At 47.3% G+C, this 14,601-nt stretch overlaps 1 protein-coding gene across 5 annotated transcripts in view; it reads left to right on the forward strand.

Moving 5' to 3' along the window:
- The window catches only part of AFAP1 (actin filament associated protein 1), a 190,500-nt gene that overhangs the window by 156,219 nt on the left and 19,680 nt on the right, over positions 1-14,601 (forward strand). For 3 of the 5 annotated variants that reach the window (XM_078003134.1, XM_015137962.3, XM_078003135.1), the window contains 2 exons: positions 7,369-7,483; positions 11,397-11,561. In XM_078003134.1, coding sequence (XP_077859260.1) covers positions 7,369-7,483; positions 11,397-11,561 — 280 coding nt within the window. Of the gene's footprint in view, positions 1-4,398; positions 4,651-7,368; positions 7,484-11,396; positions 11,562-14,601 lie in introns of all 5 variants that reach the window. The other 2 variants (XM_078003133.1, XM_015137960.3) reach the window with 1 other exon arrangement.

A 14,601-nucleotide genomic window follows, 5' to 3' on the forward strand; every position in this document is an offset into this window, starting at 1 on the left:
TGCTGTTCATCTGAATCTGCATTTGGACAAGTGGATAGTTTGAGACTAGTAGACAGTTTGTCATTTAATGTCACTGTCATTTTCCTGTTGGTGTTGAGGTAGGGTCCTCATCTGTTGCCCAGGCTGGAGGGCAGTGGTGCAGTCACAACTCACTATAGCTCAACCTCCCCAGCTCAATCGATCCTCCTACCTCAGCCTCCCAAGTACCTGGGACCATAGGTGCACACCACCACATCCCACTCATTTGTTGGTTTTTAGTAGAGACGGGATCTCCCTATATTGGCCAGGCCAGTCTTGAACTCCTGGGCTCAAGTGATCCTCCCACCTCAGACTTTCAAAGTGCTGGGATTACAGACATGAGCCACTGTGCCTGGCTTAATGTCACTGTCACTAATTAAACGTGTCAGCCCACTAAAATGTTGACTAAAGGAGAGCATGTTAGAGTAATACTTGGATAACTTGTTAAATCAAAACATAACACAGTTTAAGTTATCGATGAATAGTTATTTCCCGATGGGATTAAAATGCTGAGAAATCCCCTCAGGAAGGAAATGATAACATAGAGGAATGATCACATTACAAATTCGACAGCTTCCCTTGGGGTGGATTTGGAGCGGCCAGGCTCCTGGCTCCCGGCACAGCGCTATCTGTATATCCATATGTCCATCTATCCATGCAGGAGTCTTCAGTCACAGCTTTCTGTTACACTGGCCTCCAGGGTGTGCCTGACCTTAGGAGTTCTGAAGTCTGTTCTCAGCATGTTGTGTCATATGTGTCATCAGCAGGCCTCATCAACAGGTGCTGGTTCTACGGTGTCTGCCTGTTACTCATCTCACAACCACGTGTTGAGCATCCAGGCACGGTGCCCGGCCCTGGGCGTTCAGAGATGAGGCCTTCACAGTTAGCGGATGAATGAAGGAGGCTTGTGAGAAACCACTATGCCATTTGTCTCCCAGTACTGGAAGGGTTTGAAATTGGCATCTATGTTAAGATAATTTTCAAAGGTAGACATAAAGTAAATTTATTGTTGTGTTTTCCAGCCTTGGAAGGTATGTCAGACTTTTTTCTTACTGTTTTGCTTCTCCAGTCTTTTCCCTGATATTCCAATGAACGTCCTCAATCAGCCCTGGCACCGTAAATTCATAGCTGCCCCACAGCAGGAACCAGGAGACAACAGCCTCCTTGAGGGAAGAGAGGGGCTGAGGACCCCCAGTGCTCAGGAGCATAAACAAACTGAAAGCAGGTTCTCGTGGCCGGGGTCAGAAGCGGGTGGCCCATCCCTCAGGAGCCACGATGGACGTGGTGTGTCCCTGGGGCTCAATTGCCTTCCCAATGGCCGCCTCCTCCTTCCTGCCACTCTGGACCTGCCCTGGGGTTCCCGTGGGGGAGGCCGCCCTCGCTGTGCGAGGCCCCATCTGATTCTAAAAAGGGATCTTTTCATCACTTCGTCTGCCCCCTTCCCTCCTCAGTCCTCTCTCCCTTGCCTCATTGGCTGGGTGTCTCCCAGGGGCCAGACTGTGCCAGTTGAAGAAGAAATGGCAAAGCGATTATCTTTGTCCTGAAAGGGCCTCTGAGTCTCGTGGGAGTGAGTGGACCTGGGAGGGAAACAGACATAGGAGCGGGGAGAGCTTCCTGGGCTCTGGGCAGGGCAGGGCCCGCTCATAGGTCCCATGTTAGGATAGGGTGGCATGGGGCAAACAGAGCCACTTTTGGATCCCATCCTAGCTTCAGAGTCCATCCAGTAGAGCCCCCCATCTTAGGCAGAGGGGTATCAGGTCCAGTGAATCTCCTCCTTTCCCCCTCAGCCAATCCTCCCTGGGGTGTCTCTGGGTGTCCAGTCACCACAGCGCTTCACCCCTGGGCAGGTCTTGTGGCAAGTTCTTCCTGCTTAAGATGGCACCACAGTACCCTGTGAAGTAGGGCTCTCAGGCTAGTCCCTGCCCTCGATTCTGGCCTCTGAGTCCTTCTTGAGGTGGGACCCGCTCTTCTGCCTCCATTTGCCCTGTGTCACTCCAGCGTCTCTTGACAGCAGTCTTATCACTGGGTTTAGACTCCAGTTACTGCACTCATCTGCATCCTGAGAACCATCCACTTCTCTGAGCCTACGTCTGGCCCGTCCCACCCAAAGACCCTTTTCCTCAGAGACGTTTCTTCCATGCACGCCTTACACACGAACCTGTGACGGTGAACTGGATGCTGTCGTCACCCTGTGGAACCACGCACGTGATCGTCCGGCTCCACCCAGCACGTTGTCTTCAGACTGTTAGGACACTCTACAGGCCAGCCCCAGGAGCGAGTGTTCCTTAAGTTATTCGCCACTTAATCTGTTGTAGAAACAAAGGTCTGCCATTCCTAAAGGGCTCTGCACGTAGGAATTGTTTGTGTGTGTGTATTGCTGGGCTGGAGATAGCCGCCTTTAGGACATAATATGCTTTACATGTTTGTGGCTTCCTTGCTTATTAGGCCTTCCTCTGCTCAGGCCCTTCCTGAAACTATTTTCTGTGTATTCGGCTCTGTTACCAGCTCTTCTCTTTTTGGAGGGCCTCATTTCTAGGTTTTTAGAAGTTCATATTTATAGCCAGGCGTGATGGCTCAGGCCTGTAATCCCAGCACTTTGGGAGGCAGAGGTGGGCAGATCACTTGAGCCCAGGAGTTCAAGACCATCCTGGCCAACATGGTGAAACCCCATCTTTACTAAAAATACAAAAATTAGCCGGGCATGGTGGTGGATGCCTGTAATCCCAGCTGCTCAGGAGGCTGAGGCAGGAGAATCGCTTGAGCCTTGGAGGTGGAGGCTGTAGTGAGCTGAGATTGCACCACTGCACTGTAACCTGGGCAACAGAGCAAGACTGCGTCTCAAAAAAAAAAAAAAAAAAAAAAAAAAAAAAAAAAAAAAGTTCATTTTTATGACCTAATATCTAGGATCATAGCGCTGTTTCAGCTTTAGTTACGTTTACCCAGTCAATGTTACCCCATGATGCTTAGACTGAGATGAAAGTATGTACACTCATACTTTAGAAACTTCTATGAGGTCGCTGTAAGTGTTTTTCTGAGTCTTCCATGTGACTTAATCTTTGATATTTTAGGAAAATGATAGTCTCGTCTAGACCATTTTAATAACTCTGGACAAATATATGCTAGGTCGTCATTATGAAACTCTCATATCCGAGTTTATCTGCAGGGACCGTTATTTTTAGATCACAAAAATAGACACATTGAAGTGATTGCGGAGGAATACAGACACTCCTACTGCAGAATTTTAAGTCTTTTCTATTTTTATAACAAAAGGTTGTAATTACCGTCTGGCAGAAAGGACTGTGCAGGAAGACTCAGCCGGGTAAAATGGATATAAGAGAGGAATTAATATTGCCTTTCTTGTCATGCCAGGCAATTTATAAAGACCTTTAACCCTGAAAAGGCCGTGGCTGTGGTTATCAGTTTTTGAGTTAACACTTTAATGTCCATGTTCTCAGATTCCTCTGTCCCACGCAGTGGCACGTCACTATTTTAGTCCTTGGTTAGAGATTTTCTGCTAAAATAATACCATTGTATCAGTTAGATTTGGAAGCATCTAATTTTCTATGAGGATTTGATTTCTCTTCTCACAGACCGTTTTGGTTGTGTTGGTTGTGGCACTTTCTTCAGTACAGAGTAGGGGACAGAGGGTGTGTGTTGACAGTTCCCGTAGGACTTGGGTCACTGACTCCTGCACAGGGGCTTGGAGGAGCCTGCAGATGGTCTCATGTCCCCAGAAGGAGTGCGAGGCTTAGAGGCAGTACTGTGCTGGGATGAGCGCGCCCTTCCCTCCGCTCTGCCACTCACCGGCTCTAGGGCCTGTCTCTGCTTCCATTTCCCCCTCTATCCCCGGATGACTGTGAGATGAAGTCAGCACCCAGGACTTGGGAAGTGCTGTGAAAAGCATCGAGTGCTCCGCTTGGCCCTCGTGTGTCTTCGTATAGACCCAGAGCACCAGGACCCTAGTCCCATGCTCGTTCCTCCCCTCACATCCACGTCCTGCACTAGGGGAATTTCTGAACCCCAGGTTCTCTAAAGAAGAAAATGCCAAATCAACATTGCTTCTTCTCTTTAAAAGACAGGACAAAACAAAAACTTCATAATCCAAGGGTTCTGGGAATGGTTTAAGGAAAAAAAGAAATTTTTCCATAAGGCTTCAGAAGTCCAGTCCTTTTGAATCAGTCTGCAGGCTTATGTTGGGTTTGTGTATGTGTGTGTGTTGGGGGGTGCATGCCTCGTTGATAACAACTGCAATCTGTGTGCAGAATGTTGGGGTACCATGCTATGCTAAATGCTATACTATTAATGAATGACATCTCACTGTGCTAAAAGCTGCTGTTTTCTGTGTCTAAGTCACTAACCACAAAGCTGTGTGTGTTGCAGTGGGAACCGGAAGATGGCTTTCCTGCTTCCTGCAGCAGAGGCTTGGGAGAAGAGGTGCTTTATGATAACGCAGGCCTGTACGATAACTTGCCGCCTCCGCAAATCTTTGCCCGCTACTCTTCTGCTGACAGAAAGGCCTCTAGGCTGTCTGCTGACAAGCTGTCCTCTAACCATTACAAATACCCCGCCTCCGCTCAGTCTGTCACTAATACCTCTTCTGTGGGGAGGGCGTCTCTCGGGCTCAACTCGCAGGTACGGCATCTTCTTCTGTAAGATTCTAGAACCACCTTCAAGTCACATTGCTCCAACAGAGTTTTGCAGCTTGTAGTAAATGGGACTCATCAAAGGCAAAGCGTAATGGTTTGTTTTTTTTTTCCCTCAACTAGAATATAATTTGCAGCCTGACTACCAAGGAACTGATGAGATATTTCTAACGAGCTCATGGTTTATCTGAGCACTGCGTTTCTTTGCCCACATCTGGCTCTCTTTCTGTTCTTGGAAAATTCCCCAGTGAAATTTTGTGAATTATGTCAGCTAAAGGAAGAGAATGTAAAAGAAACGGGTAGTAAAACCTTCCAGAAGATTCTTGAACGGCCAGTTTCTTTAGCATGTTTCCATTACACGTAATGAGGAAGGGTTGACTCTGTGTAGTCATTGCTTTTGATCTTTAAACATGAAATAGATTATTCAGAGTACGATAGTGTTTCTCCATGACAAGTCTAAAGGTATACTCTCCAAAACTAGACAATGATAATAAGGACTTTTGATGACCATTGAACAATAATAACCGTGATGTTGAACTGTTGTCCATTGCACACCCTGTATTTATGGCAAACAGTAACATTTCAGAGTAATTTTGTAGTGTTAGGCCTTTTAAAAAAAAAAAAAAAAGATGAAGTCTCACTATGTTGCCCAGGCAGGACTTGAACTGTGGGCTCAAGTGATCCTCCTGCCTTGGTCTCCCAAGTAGCTGGGACAACAGGCACATGCCACTGTGCCCGGCTTATACATGTTTAACCTAAGGATTTTTTATGCTTCGCCTAAAGACCTAAGCCCATATGTAAGAATATGAACATACAGCAGATGGGTATGTTTTAGGTCTTTGTTTTTTTCTCCATTCTTTGGAAAGTCTTAAGAAAATAATGAACCAGATAAAATTGTAGAATTGTAGATAGTAGTGACTGAGAACACTAACTCCCAATAGGTTGGCTTCATCAAAAGTCAGATGCGCAGGTTGGTGTTGGTTTTTGATTTTTCATGATGGTTGTTCAGATCCCATCCCTGGGAATTCCCATTCAGTGAGTCTGAGGGGCCCTGAGCCAAGTGTAGTTGGGGGGCAGGGGTAGGGGAGCCGTTGGCCTCTTTTGAGGACTTAACGCCAAAAAGTTGGCAGGTTATGTGTTGTATTTATTAAGTGAATGTGTATCTGTCTACGTTTCTACCTGTCTTTTTATTGGCATTAGAGTCGTAAACCCTGCCACAGTTGGCCATCTTGCCCACTTGGATTGTCCCCACATGGGTTGAGAATCATTCGATGTATGGTTCCCATGTGGAGTTTTTGTTATTATTGCTCCCTTTTGTTTTTGTTGAAATAGGAAACACTTTTGCAAGTTAAATTCCATGACCTCTGGGTTTCCTGTCCTCATTTGGTCATTTTAATGGGAGCCTATTGCTTACTGGCGAGACCTTGCACTTTTCTGAGCACTTACGTGCCATATGCTTCATCCGTGTATGGCACACCATCTGATCTTTTTAGGAACCCTGTGGGGAGATATCTCTTTACATTTTTAAATGATCAAATGGGGGCTCAGAAAGTTTAAAGAACTTGCTCAACATCTCCTAAATGACAGAGCCAGAATTTGGAGCTAGATCTCTCTGCCTCCCAAAAACCGAGGCCTGCAACAGAAGGAAACGTATCATGGAAAAAAGCATGGGCGTGGATGCTGGAGTGAGCCTTTGCCGTCGTGCTGAGTTAATCACACAACTAAGCTACACGTAAGGTCACTTCAGCAAAATGCAAAACGTGTTGGCCTGTATCAATCTCAGGGGTAGAGTACTGTTTCCCTGTTTCAGAAACCTGTAGTTAGTGGAAGTTTAGTTTCCCTATTATTGCTGCTGCATCTGTGTTATGCTTCTTTTGCTTCCTTCCATGGACTCCATCAGCAAGTAAGAAGGCGGTCACTTACCCCATTAGGATGTCACTCAGTGTCAAAGCACTTGGAGCAGCAGAACTCACACTGCAGGGTCGTGCTCCTCTCCTAAAAGGCATCCCACTGAAATAAAAGCTGTTGATCCTCAGAAACACACACTCCTCCTCTGAGCTGAGTGCTCTGGGGTACAGCTGCCTGTGCCAGCTTGGTTAGCATTTGCGATCTGCCAGTAGACAGGGGTCACTTCCGCAGCATTCCAGCGGAGCACATCCTACAGAGCCTCTGCCACACCCTCCTTAGCCATTCCCCAGAATCCCAGCAGCCCAGTGTTTGGAAACCATCTTGGTTTTCTTTCTTTTTTTTTTTTTTTGAGACGGAGTCTGGCTCTGTCGCCCAGGCTGGAATGCAGTAGCCGGATCTCAGCTCACTGCAAGCTCCGCCTCCCGGGTTCACGCTATTCTCCTGCCTCAGCCTCCCGAGTAGCTGGGACTACAGGCGCCCACCACCTCGCCCAGCTAGTTTTTTTTGGTATTTTTTAGTAGAGACGGGGTTTCACCGTGTTAGCCAGGATGGTCTCGATCTCCTGACCTCGTGATCCACCCGTCTCGGCCTCCCAAAGTGCTGGGATTACAGGCTTGAGCCACCGCGCCCGGCCTACCATCTTGGTTTTCTTTCACATTCATTTTTTTCCGCATCGATACTAGTTTCTCTAGTACTTAGAGTCAGAGACTGAAAGAAACAACTGCAGGAAAAAAAAAAAGACCAAGATTTGTTCGACTGTGTGTTTATTTTTCATGTTCTTATATGTTTATTTCAACAGCTCAAGGGTAAAAAGCCCCCCGTGGCATCTAATGGGGTCACAGGAAAAGGGAAGACTCTGAGCAGTCAGCCGAAAAAAGCGGATCCTGCGGCTGGTGTGAAAAGGACAGCTTCGAGTAAGTATACCATTGGATGTCTTGCATTCTGGCTTCAAGCGCACTTGGTGGAGCCGGGCCTGTCTGAGCCTGCCCACCAGTGAGTGCCAGCTTGGGGTCAGCTGGAGAGACGGAGCGATGGGCACCGTCATCCTTCCTCATCGGCCACGTGGAAGGACAGTGGCGAATTCAACCCAGCTTTTCTGACTGTGCTTGTAAATTGAAGCCCAGAATTGGTTTGCTGCCTGTGGGATTGACTCAGCATTTTAAAATAGGAGGCAGTTGTGAGTGCAAGTTGCTTGCAGCTCCAGGTAGCCCTGGACTTCAGGTCAGGAGACCTCAACTCTGGTCCCTGATCTGTGGTTGACAAGCCGTGCAAACTCTAAACTCAGCATCTTTTTCTGTCAGACATAGACACGTGGCTCCTGCAGTTGGCGCAGCTGGGATAACTGAGGTAGTACACGGACCTCAAAGCACCAGAGCAGTACGAGGAGTTCTGAGGAATGGTTATTCCTGCGGTGCCTGTGTCCACAGCAAGCCATTCTTATGCAATCCGGTTTACTAAACACAGCCACTTTGTAAGCATAGGCATTATCCTTTACCCCATCATAGAAATGAGAAAAGAATAACCAAGAGAGTAAGCAGCTCTCCCGAGGGCTCACAGCTGGTACATCACAGAGCCAGAGTGGGTGCCAGGCTTTCAAACTCCACATCCAGCCGAAAATAGATTGGGCAGAGAAGCATTAAGATATGAGAGACTCAGCCTGCCTGTACCCAGCACCTTCTTCCCTTGCCTCCACTAGATCCATCTAGGGTGATATGGCATCTCTTAAGTGTTTGTGTTTGCATTAGTCCTCATTATGTTGGATGTCTAATCAGGGAGCCAGCCAGGCAGCATTTTTTCACTCAAGGGACTCAAAGATACACTAAAGTAGTTGCTGTCTGGCAGCTTCAGTCCAACAGATCCACACATGCAGACAAGCAAGTGGTAGGGCTGCAGTGTGGGGATTTACAGGTGAGGGCCTCCTGAGTCCATCTGGGCATGTCCAGGAAGATTTCCCAGAGGAAGAAGGTGGGAGTTAGGTGCAGATGTTGAGTTTGATGTGGTTACATGCCATCGCCTCTTGGGATTTGTACCCGAGATTTTCGAATCTGGATCTGTGCAACTGGTAGACCAGTCTGTGCTAATGACGATGAGTCTGGCTAGCCCCAGCTGGTAACCCCCACGCCAGCTGCCGCAGAGAGAGGCTCTCATACCGGCACGTGCCGACATCCCTTTGCCCTGTGGTTCTGGTTTTGGAGTCAGAGTATCCACATAGGGGAATGGAGAGGCTGGCAGTGTCCTTGGCCATGTTTGTGGACGAGGCTTGGAATCGCTCCGCAGGACCAGGCGGCGTCTTGCCCCGAGGAAGGGTGTACATCCCTGACCTAAGCTTTTCTCCACCTCTGTTCCACCCAACATGCATGTTGACCAGATAGGTTGGAGCCAGTTGGGCCAAAGCCTCCCTCCTACCCCCATTTGTTTAATGTACTAACTTCCTTTGACCTTATCTGGCAAATCTTATTTCCTGAATGTGTTGGGTGTATTTACTTTCACCTCTTTTCGTGTTGTTTCTTTGGGAAGGGGCAGATGGGGGAGAGGAGCAGCTCACACCCGGAAAGGTTTATTAAAAGCAAAATCCGAATCCCACAGAGTCTCATTCGCCATGGTGTTTCTCTGTCAGTACCTGTGCTGACTTTATTTTCTAGATGATTTATTCCTTTATTTTATGAGACCTTCTGTAGGGAGTTTTTATTAACTTTGGTGACATCTAATGGTGACAAAAGAGAAAAATAATGGCATTCCGTGTTTTTGCTGAATCCAGCCACTTACATTATAGATTAGATGAGATTACATGGGGACCAAAAGATGTGGAGATTTATAGGTTATTGCATTGCGTTTGTTGGGAAAACAGCTTACTTTAGAAATAAGTGAGTAGAGTTCGGACTTGCCCCTGTTTGCAAAATATGTCGTTATTTTAGCTGCGAACAGTGACCCTTTCGTTTCAGGTTGTTGGGTGCTTCGCCTCTCCTCCGGCTGCTGACCCTTTTGCTGTCATTCTATGTGTTTCTTTTGGTTAGGGGCAAATTGACTGGGGAGTGATCACTTTTTATACCTTCATAAATGCAGTATTTCATTGAAATCGTGATGGCTTACATTGCAAGAATTGGCAAATCCAGCATTTAGGACAGGTGCTAGAAATGGCTCCCTGCTGTCCCTGAGAGGACAAGGCTCTGGGAATCACTTATCGCCGATATGGTAAGAATTGTCAGTGTCCACTACGTCAGGCATCATGTTATTTTGTTAGATTTTTTTCAGATATATGTTTCTGATTTAAAACACACACACACACGTCTCATTTAAAACGTGCACATGTGCACACTCACACACGCACATGTGCACATGCATGCACACACACGGGATTCCTTCTCGTTTCTGCTTTAGAGAGGGTGAAGCTGAGCTGCTCCAGAGATTGCTTGCAGAGTCACGTAGCAAGGGAGGGTGGAGTGTGGGTTTCTAGCCACCTCCCTGAGTCCAGTGTTTTTGTTCTTAACCATCATGCCACCCCCGTGGCTTCTACCTGAAGTAGTTTCTAGCCTTGCGAGGGAGTCAGACGTGTGGGGTGTGCGGTCAGGAAGGCCTGGGAGTTGCCCTCAGGTGTGAGTGATTGTTAGAAGCGACTGAGAGATCTCGGAAGCTTTGAAATCGGTTATCCTCCATCTGAGTTTTGTTAGAACCTTCATTTCTTCCATGTGTCTTAACAAAGAGGTGTTGTCCTAAATTACTGTTATTAAAAGGCCCACATAATAAGAGGAAGAGAGCGTGGGGCCAGGTTTTGAAAGCCGTTTTCACGGGTGGTGTGATGTTGCCAAGTCTGTGAATTTTCCCTTCGGCTAGTTTCCTCTTCATTTATTCATTTTATGAAATAAGCATTTATGTATTGCCCATTTTTGTGTTTGTTCTAAGTGCTTTATAAATATTTAATCCTTGCAACCACTCAGTGCATTACTATCCCCATTTCACAGATAAGGGAAACTGAGGCACAGAGGGATTTCGTGCCCTGTTCCAGGTCATGCAGCTACACGTACAAGCTGGGACTCCTTCCTAGACGGTCAGGCTCCAGATACTGCTCCTGGCTGCCTCTTCATGTATCTGCTGTTCACTTAGTCACTAAACAAGCATTTATTGTGGCACACTCCGTGCCAGGTGCTGATCTCAGTGCTGGGGGTGTAGCAGCAATTCAGATGAATTCAGAGCCAGGCAGATGACATGACCGTAAGGAACAGATACTGCAGGGTTATGGAGGTGTTTGAAGATGGTAGAGAAGGAAGCAGATTTCAGACATTACTTTTGATAGTAATCGACTCCTGTGTCTGTTATAAAATGTTCACACTCCACCTTGTTGAGATTAATTATAAGCCATGTGCCTCAAAGGGAAGTGAGTTAAAGGAATCTCCTAATATTCTGTGTTTAAAAATTTGATTCAAAGAATATTGGAGAATTTGAACTAGTCGCTTTTCTGCTTAGTTCAAACCAGCCCTGTCCTTTTTCTTACTGAATTAGCACAGTAACTGGCTGTGTGTTTGTTTACTCAGTTGGCTGATTAAACAGGCTTTTTGAGTTCCCCCATTGTCTGCTTGAATAAACCTAATGTTTTTGACATGGGGTCTCACTGTCATCCAGGCTGGAGCACAGTGGCAGAATCACAGCTCACTGCAGCCTCAAACTCCCCGGCTCAAGCGACTCTCCCACCTCAGCCTCCTGAGTAGCTGGGACTACAGGCATGTGCCACCACGCCTGGCTAATTTTTTATTTTTTGTAGAGAAGGGATCGTTCCATGTTTCCCAGGCTAGTAAACCTAATTTTTAATGGCTGCTTTTTTTTCTTCTCGAGATGCTGCCCAGTACAAGTACGGCAAGAACCGGGTAGAAGCAGACGCCAAGCGGCTACAGACCAAAGAAGAGGAGCTGCTGAAGAGGAAAGAGGTCCTGCGGAATAGGCTGGCCCAGCTCCGCAAGGAAAGAAAAGACCTTCGAGCGGCCATCGAAGTGAACGCAGGTATGAAGGATGCGGGTGACTGCCCAGGGTGCATGTTTGTATTGGAGACTGGAGATTTCATTCTGCTTTGCCCAAAGGACCTGTTGCTCACCAAGGCTGCCATTTTATTTAGTAAGAGTAGGTTATTCATTTGGTAAGAGTGAGTTATTTGGTAAGAATGGGTGGGTTGGTGAGAGTGGGTTAGTTGGTAAGAGTGGGTTAGTGGGTTAGTTGGTGAGAATGGGTTAGTGGGTGAGAGTGAGTTAGTAAGAATGGGTTAGTAAGAGTGGGTGATTTGGTGAGAGTGAGTTGGTAAGAGTGGGTTAGTTGGTGAGAGTGGGTTAGAGTGGGTTATTGGGTGAGAGTGGGTTAGTGGGTGAGAGTGGGTTAGTTGGTGAGTGGGTGAGCGTGGGTTAGTGGGTTAGTTGGTGAGAGTGAGTTATTTGGTGAGAGTGGGCTGGTGGGTGAGAGTGGGTTAGTTGGAGAGAGTGGGTTAGTAAGTGGGTTAGTTGGTGAGAGTGGGTTAGTGGGTTAGTAAGTGGGTTAGTTGGTGAGAATGGGTTAGTGGGTGAGAGTGAGTTAGTAAGAATGGGTTAGTAAGAGTGGGTGATTTGGTGAGAGTGGGTTAGAGTGGGTTATTGGGTGAGAGTGGGTTAGTGGGTGAGAGTGGGTTAGTTGGTGAGTGGGTGAGCGTGGATTAGTGGGTTAGTTGGTGAGAGTGAGTTATTTGGTGAGAGTGGGCTGGTGGGTGAGAGTGGGTTAGTTGGAGAGAGTGGGTTAGTAAGTGGGTTAGTTGGTGAGAGTGGGTTAGTGGGTGAGAGTAAGTGGGTGATTTGATGAGTGTGAGTTGGTAAGAGTGGGTTAGTTGGTGAGTGTGGGTTATTTGGTAAGAGTGGGTTAGAGTGGGTTATTTGGTGAGAGTGGGTTGGTGAGAGTGGGTGAGAGTGGGTTAGTTGGTGAGTGGGTTAGCAAGAGTGGGTTAGTTGGTGAGAGTGGGCTAGTGGGAGAGAGTGGGTTAGTAAGTGGGTTAGTGGGTGAGAGTAAGAGTGGGGGATTTGGTGTCAGTTGGTAAGAGTGGGTTAGTTAGAGTGGGTTATTTGGTGAGAGTGGGTTATTTGTGAGAGTGGGTTAGTTGGTGAGAGTGGGTTAGTGGGTGAGAGTAAGAGTGGGTGATTTGGTGTCAGTTGGTAAGAGTGGGTTAGTTAGAGTGGGTTATTTGTGAGAGTGGGTTAGTTGGTGAGTGGGTTAGCAAGAGTGGGTTGGTGAGTGGGCTAGTGGGTGAGAGTGGGTTAGTTGGTGAGTGGGTTAGTGGGTGAGAGTGGGTTAGCGGGTAAGAGTGGGTTAGTAAGAGTGGATTAGTTGGTGTGAGTGGGTGAGAGTGGGTTAGTTAGTAAGAGTGGGTTAGTTGGTGTGAATGGGTTATTTGGTGACAGCGAGTTAGTAAGAGTGGGTTAGTTGGTGAAAGTGGGTTAATTAGAGTGGGTTAATAAGAGTGGGTTAGTGGGTGAGAGTGGGTTAGTAAGAGTAGGTTAGTTGGTGAAAGTGGGTTAATTAGTAAGAATGGGTTAGTAAGAGTGGGTTAGTTGGTGTTGGGTTAGTGGGTGAGAGTAGGTTAGCGGGTGAGAGTGGGGTAAGAGTGGGTTAGTAAGAGTGGGTGTGAGTGGGTTAGTTGGTAAAAGTGGGTTAATTAGTAAGAGTGGGTTAGTTGTGAGTGGGTTAGTGGGTGAGTAGATTATTTGGTGAGAGTAAGAGTGGGTTAGTTGGTGTGAGTGGGAGTGCGCTAGTGGGTGAGAGTGGGTTAGTGGTTTATTTGGTGAGAGTGGGCTAGTAAGAGGGGGTTGAAGTGGGTTAATTAGTAAGAGTGGGTTAGTTGGTGTGAGTGGGTCAGTGGATGAGAGTGGGTCAGTGGGTGAGAGTGGGTTAGTGGGTTATTTGGTGAGAGTGGGCTAGTAAAAGGTTAGTTGGTGAAAGTGGGTTAATTAGTAAGAGTGGCTTAGTAAGAGTGGGTTACTTGGTGTGAGTGGGTGAGAGTGGGTAAGAGTGGGTTGGTATGAGTGCTTTAGTTGGTGAGAGTGGGTTAGTGGGTTATTTGGTGTGAGTGGGTTAGTTGGTAAGAGTGGGTTACTTGGTGTGAGTGGGTGAGAGTGGGTTAGTGGGTTATTTGGTAAGAGTGGGTAAGAGCGGGTTAGTTGGTGTGAGTGGGTGAGAGTGGGTTAGTGAGTGAGAGTGGGTGGGAGTGGGTGAGTTGGTGAGAGTGGGTGAGTTGGTGTGAGTGGGTGGGAGTGCGTGAGAGTGGGTGGCAGTGGGTGAGTTGGTGAGAGTGGGTTAGTTGATGTGAATGGGTTAGTGGGTTATTTGGTGAGAGTGGGTGAGTGGGTCACTTGGTGAGAGTGGGTTAGTGGGTTATTTGGTAAGAGTGGGTTAGTAAGAGCAGGTTAGTTGGTGTGAGTGGGTGAGTTGGTGTGAGTGGGTTAGTGGATGAAAGTGGGTTATTTGGTGAGAGTGGGTTAGTAAGAGTGGGTTAGTTGGTGTGAGTGGGTGGGATTGCGTGAGAGTGGGTGAGTGGGTGGCAGTGGGTGAGTTGGTGAGAGTGGGTTAGTTGATGTGAATGGGTTAGTGGGTTATTTGGTGAGAGTGGGTTAATAAGAGTGGGTGAGTGGGTCAATTGGTGAGAGTGGGTTAGTGGGTTATTTGGTAAGAGTGGGTTAGTAAGAGTGGGCTAGTGGGTGAGAGTGAGTGGGTTAGTGGGTAAGAGTGGGTTAGTTGGTGAAAGTGGGTTAGTAAGAGTGGGTTAGTTGGTGTGAGTGGGTTATTTGGTGAGAGTAAGAGTGGGTTAGTGGGTGAGAGTGGGCGAGAGTGGGTTAGTAAGAGTGGGTTATTTGGTGAGAGTGGGTTAGTGGATGAGAGTGGGCTTGTAAGAGTGGGTTAGTTGGTGAAAGTGGGTTAATTAGTAAGAGTGGGTTAGTTGGTGTGAGTGGGTGAGAGTGGGTTAGTAAGAGTGGGTTAGTTGGTGTGAGTGCTTTAGTTGGTGAGAGTGGGTTAGTGGGTTATTTGGTGAGAG

The sequence above is a fragment of the Macaca mulatta genome, chromosome 5 (genome assembly GCF_049350105.2).
Source record: "Macaca mulatta isolate MMU2019108-1 chromosome 5, T2T-MMU8v2.0, whole genome shotgun sequence".
In the NCBI taxonomy this organism is placed as follows: domain Eukaryota; kingdom Metazoa; phylum Chordata; class Mammalia; order Primates; family Cercopithecidae; genus Macaca; species Macaca mulatta.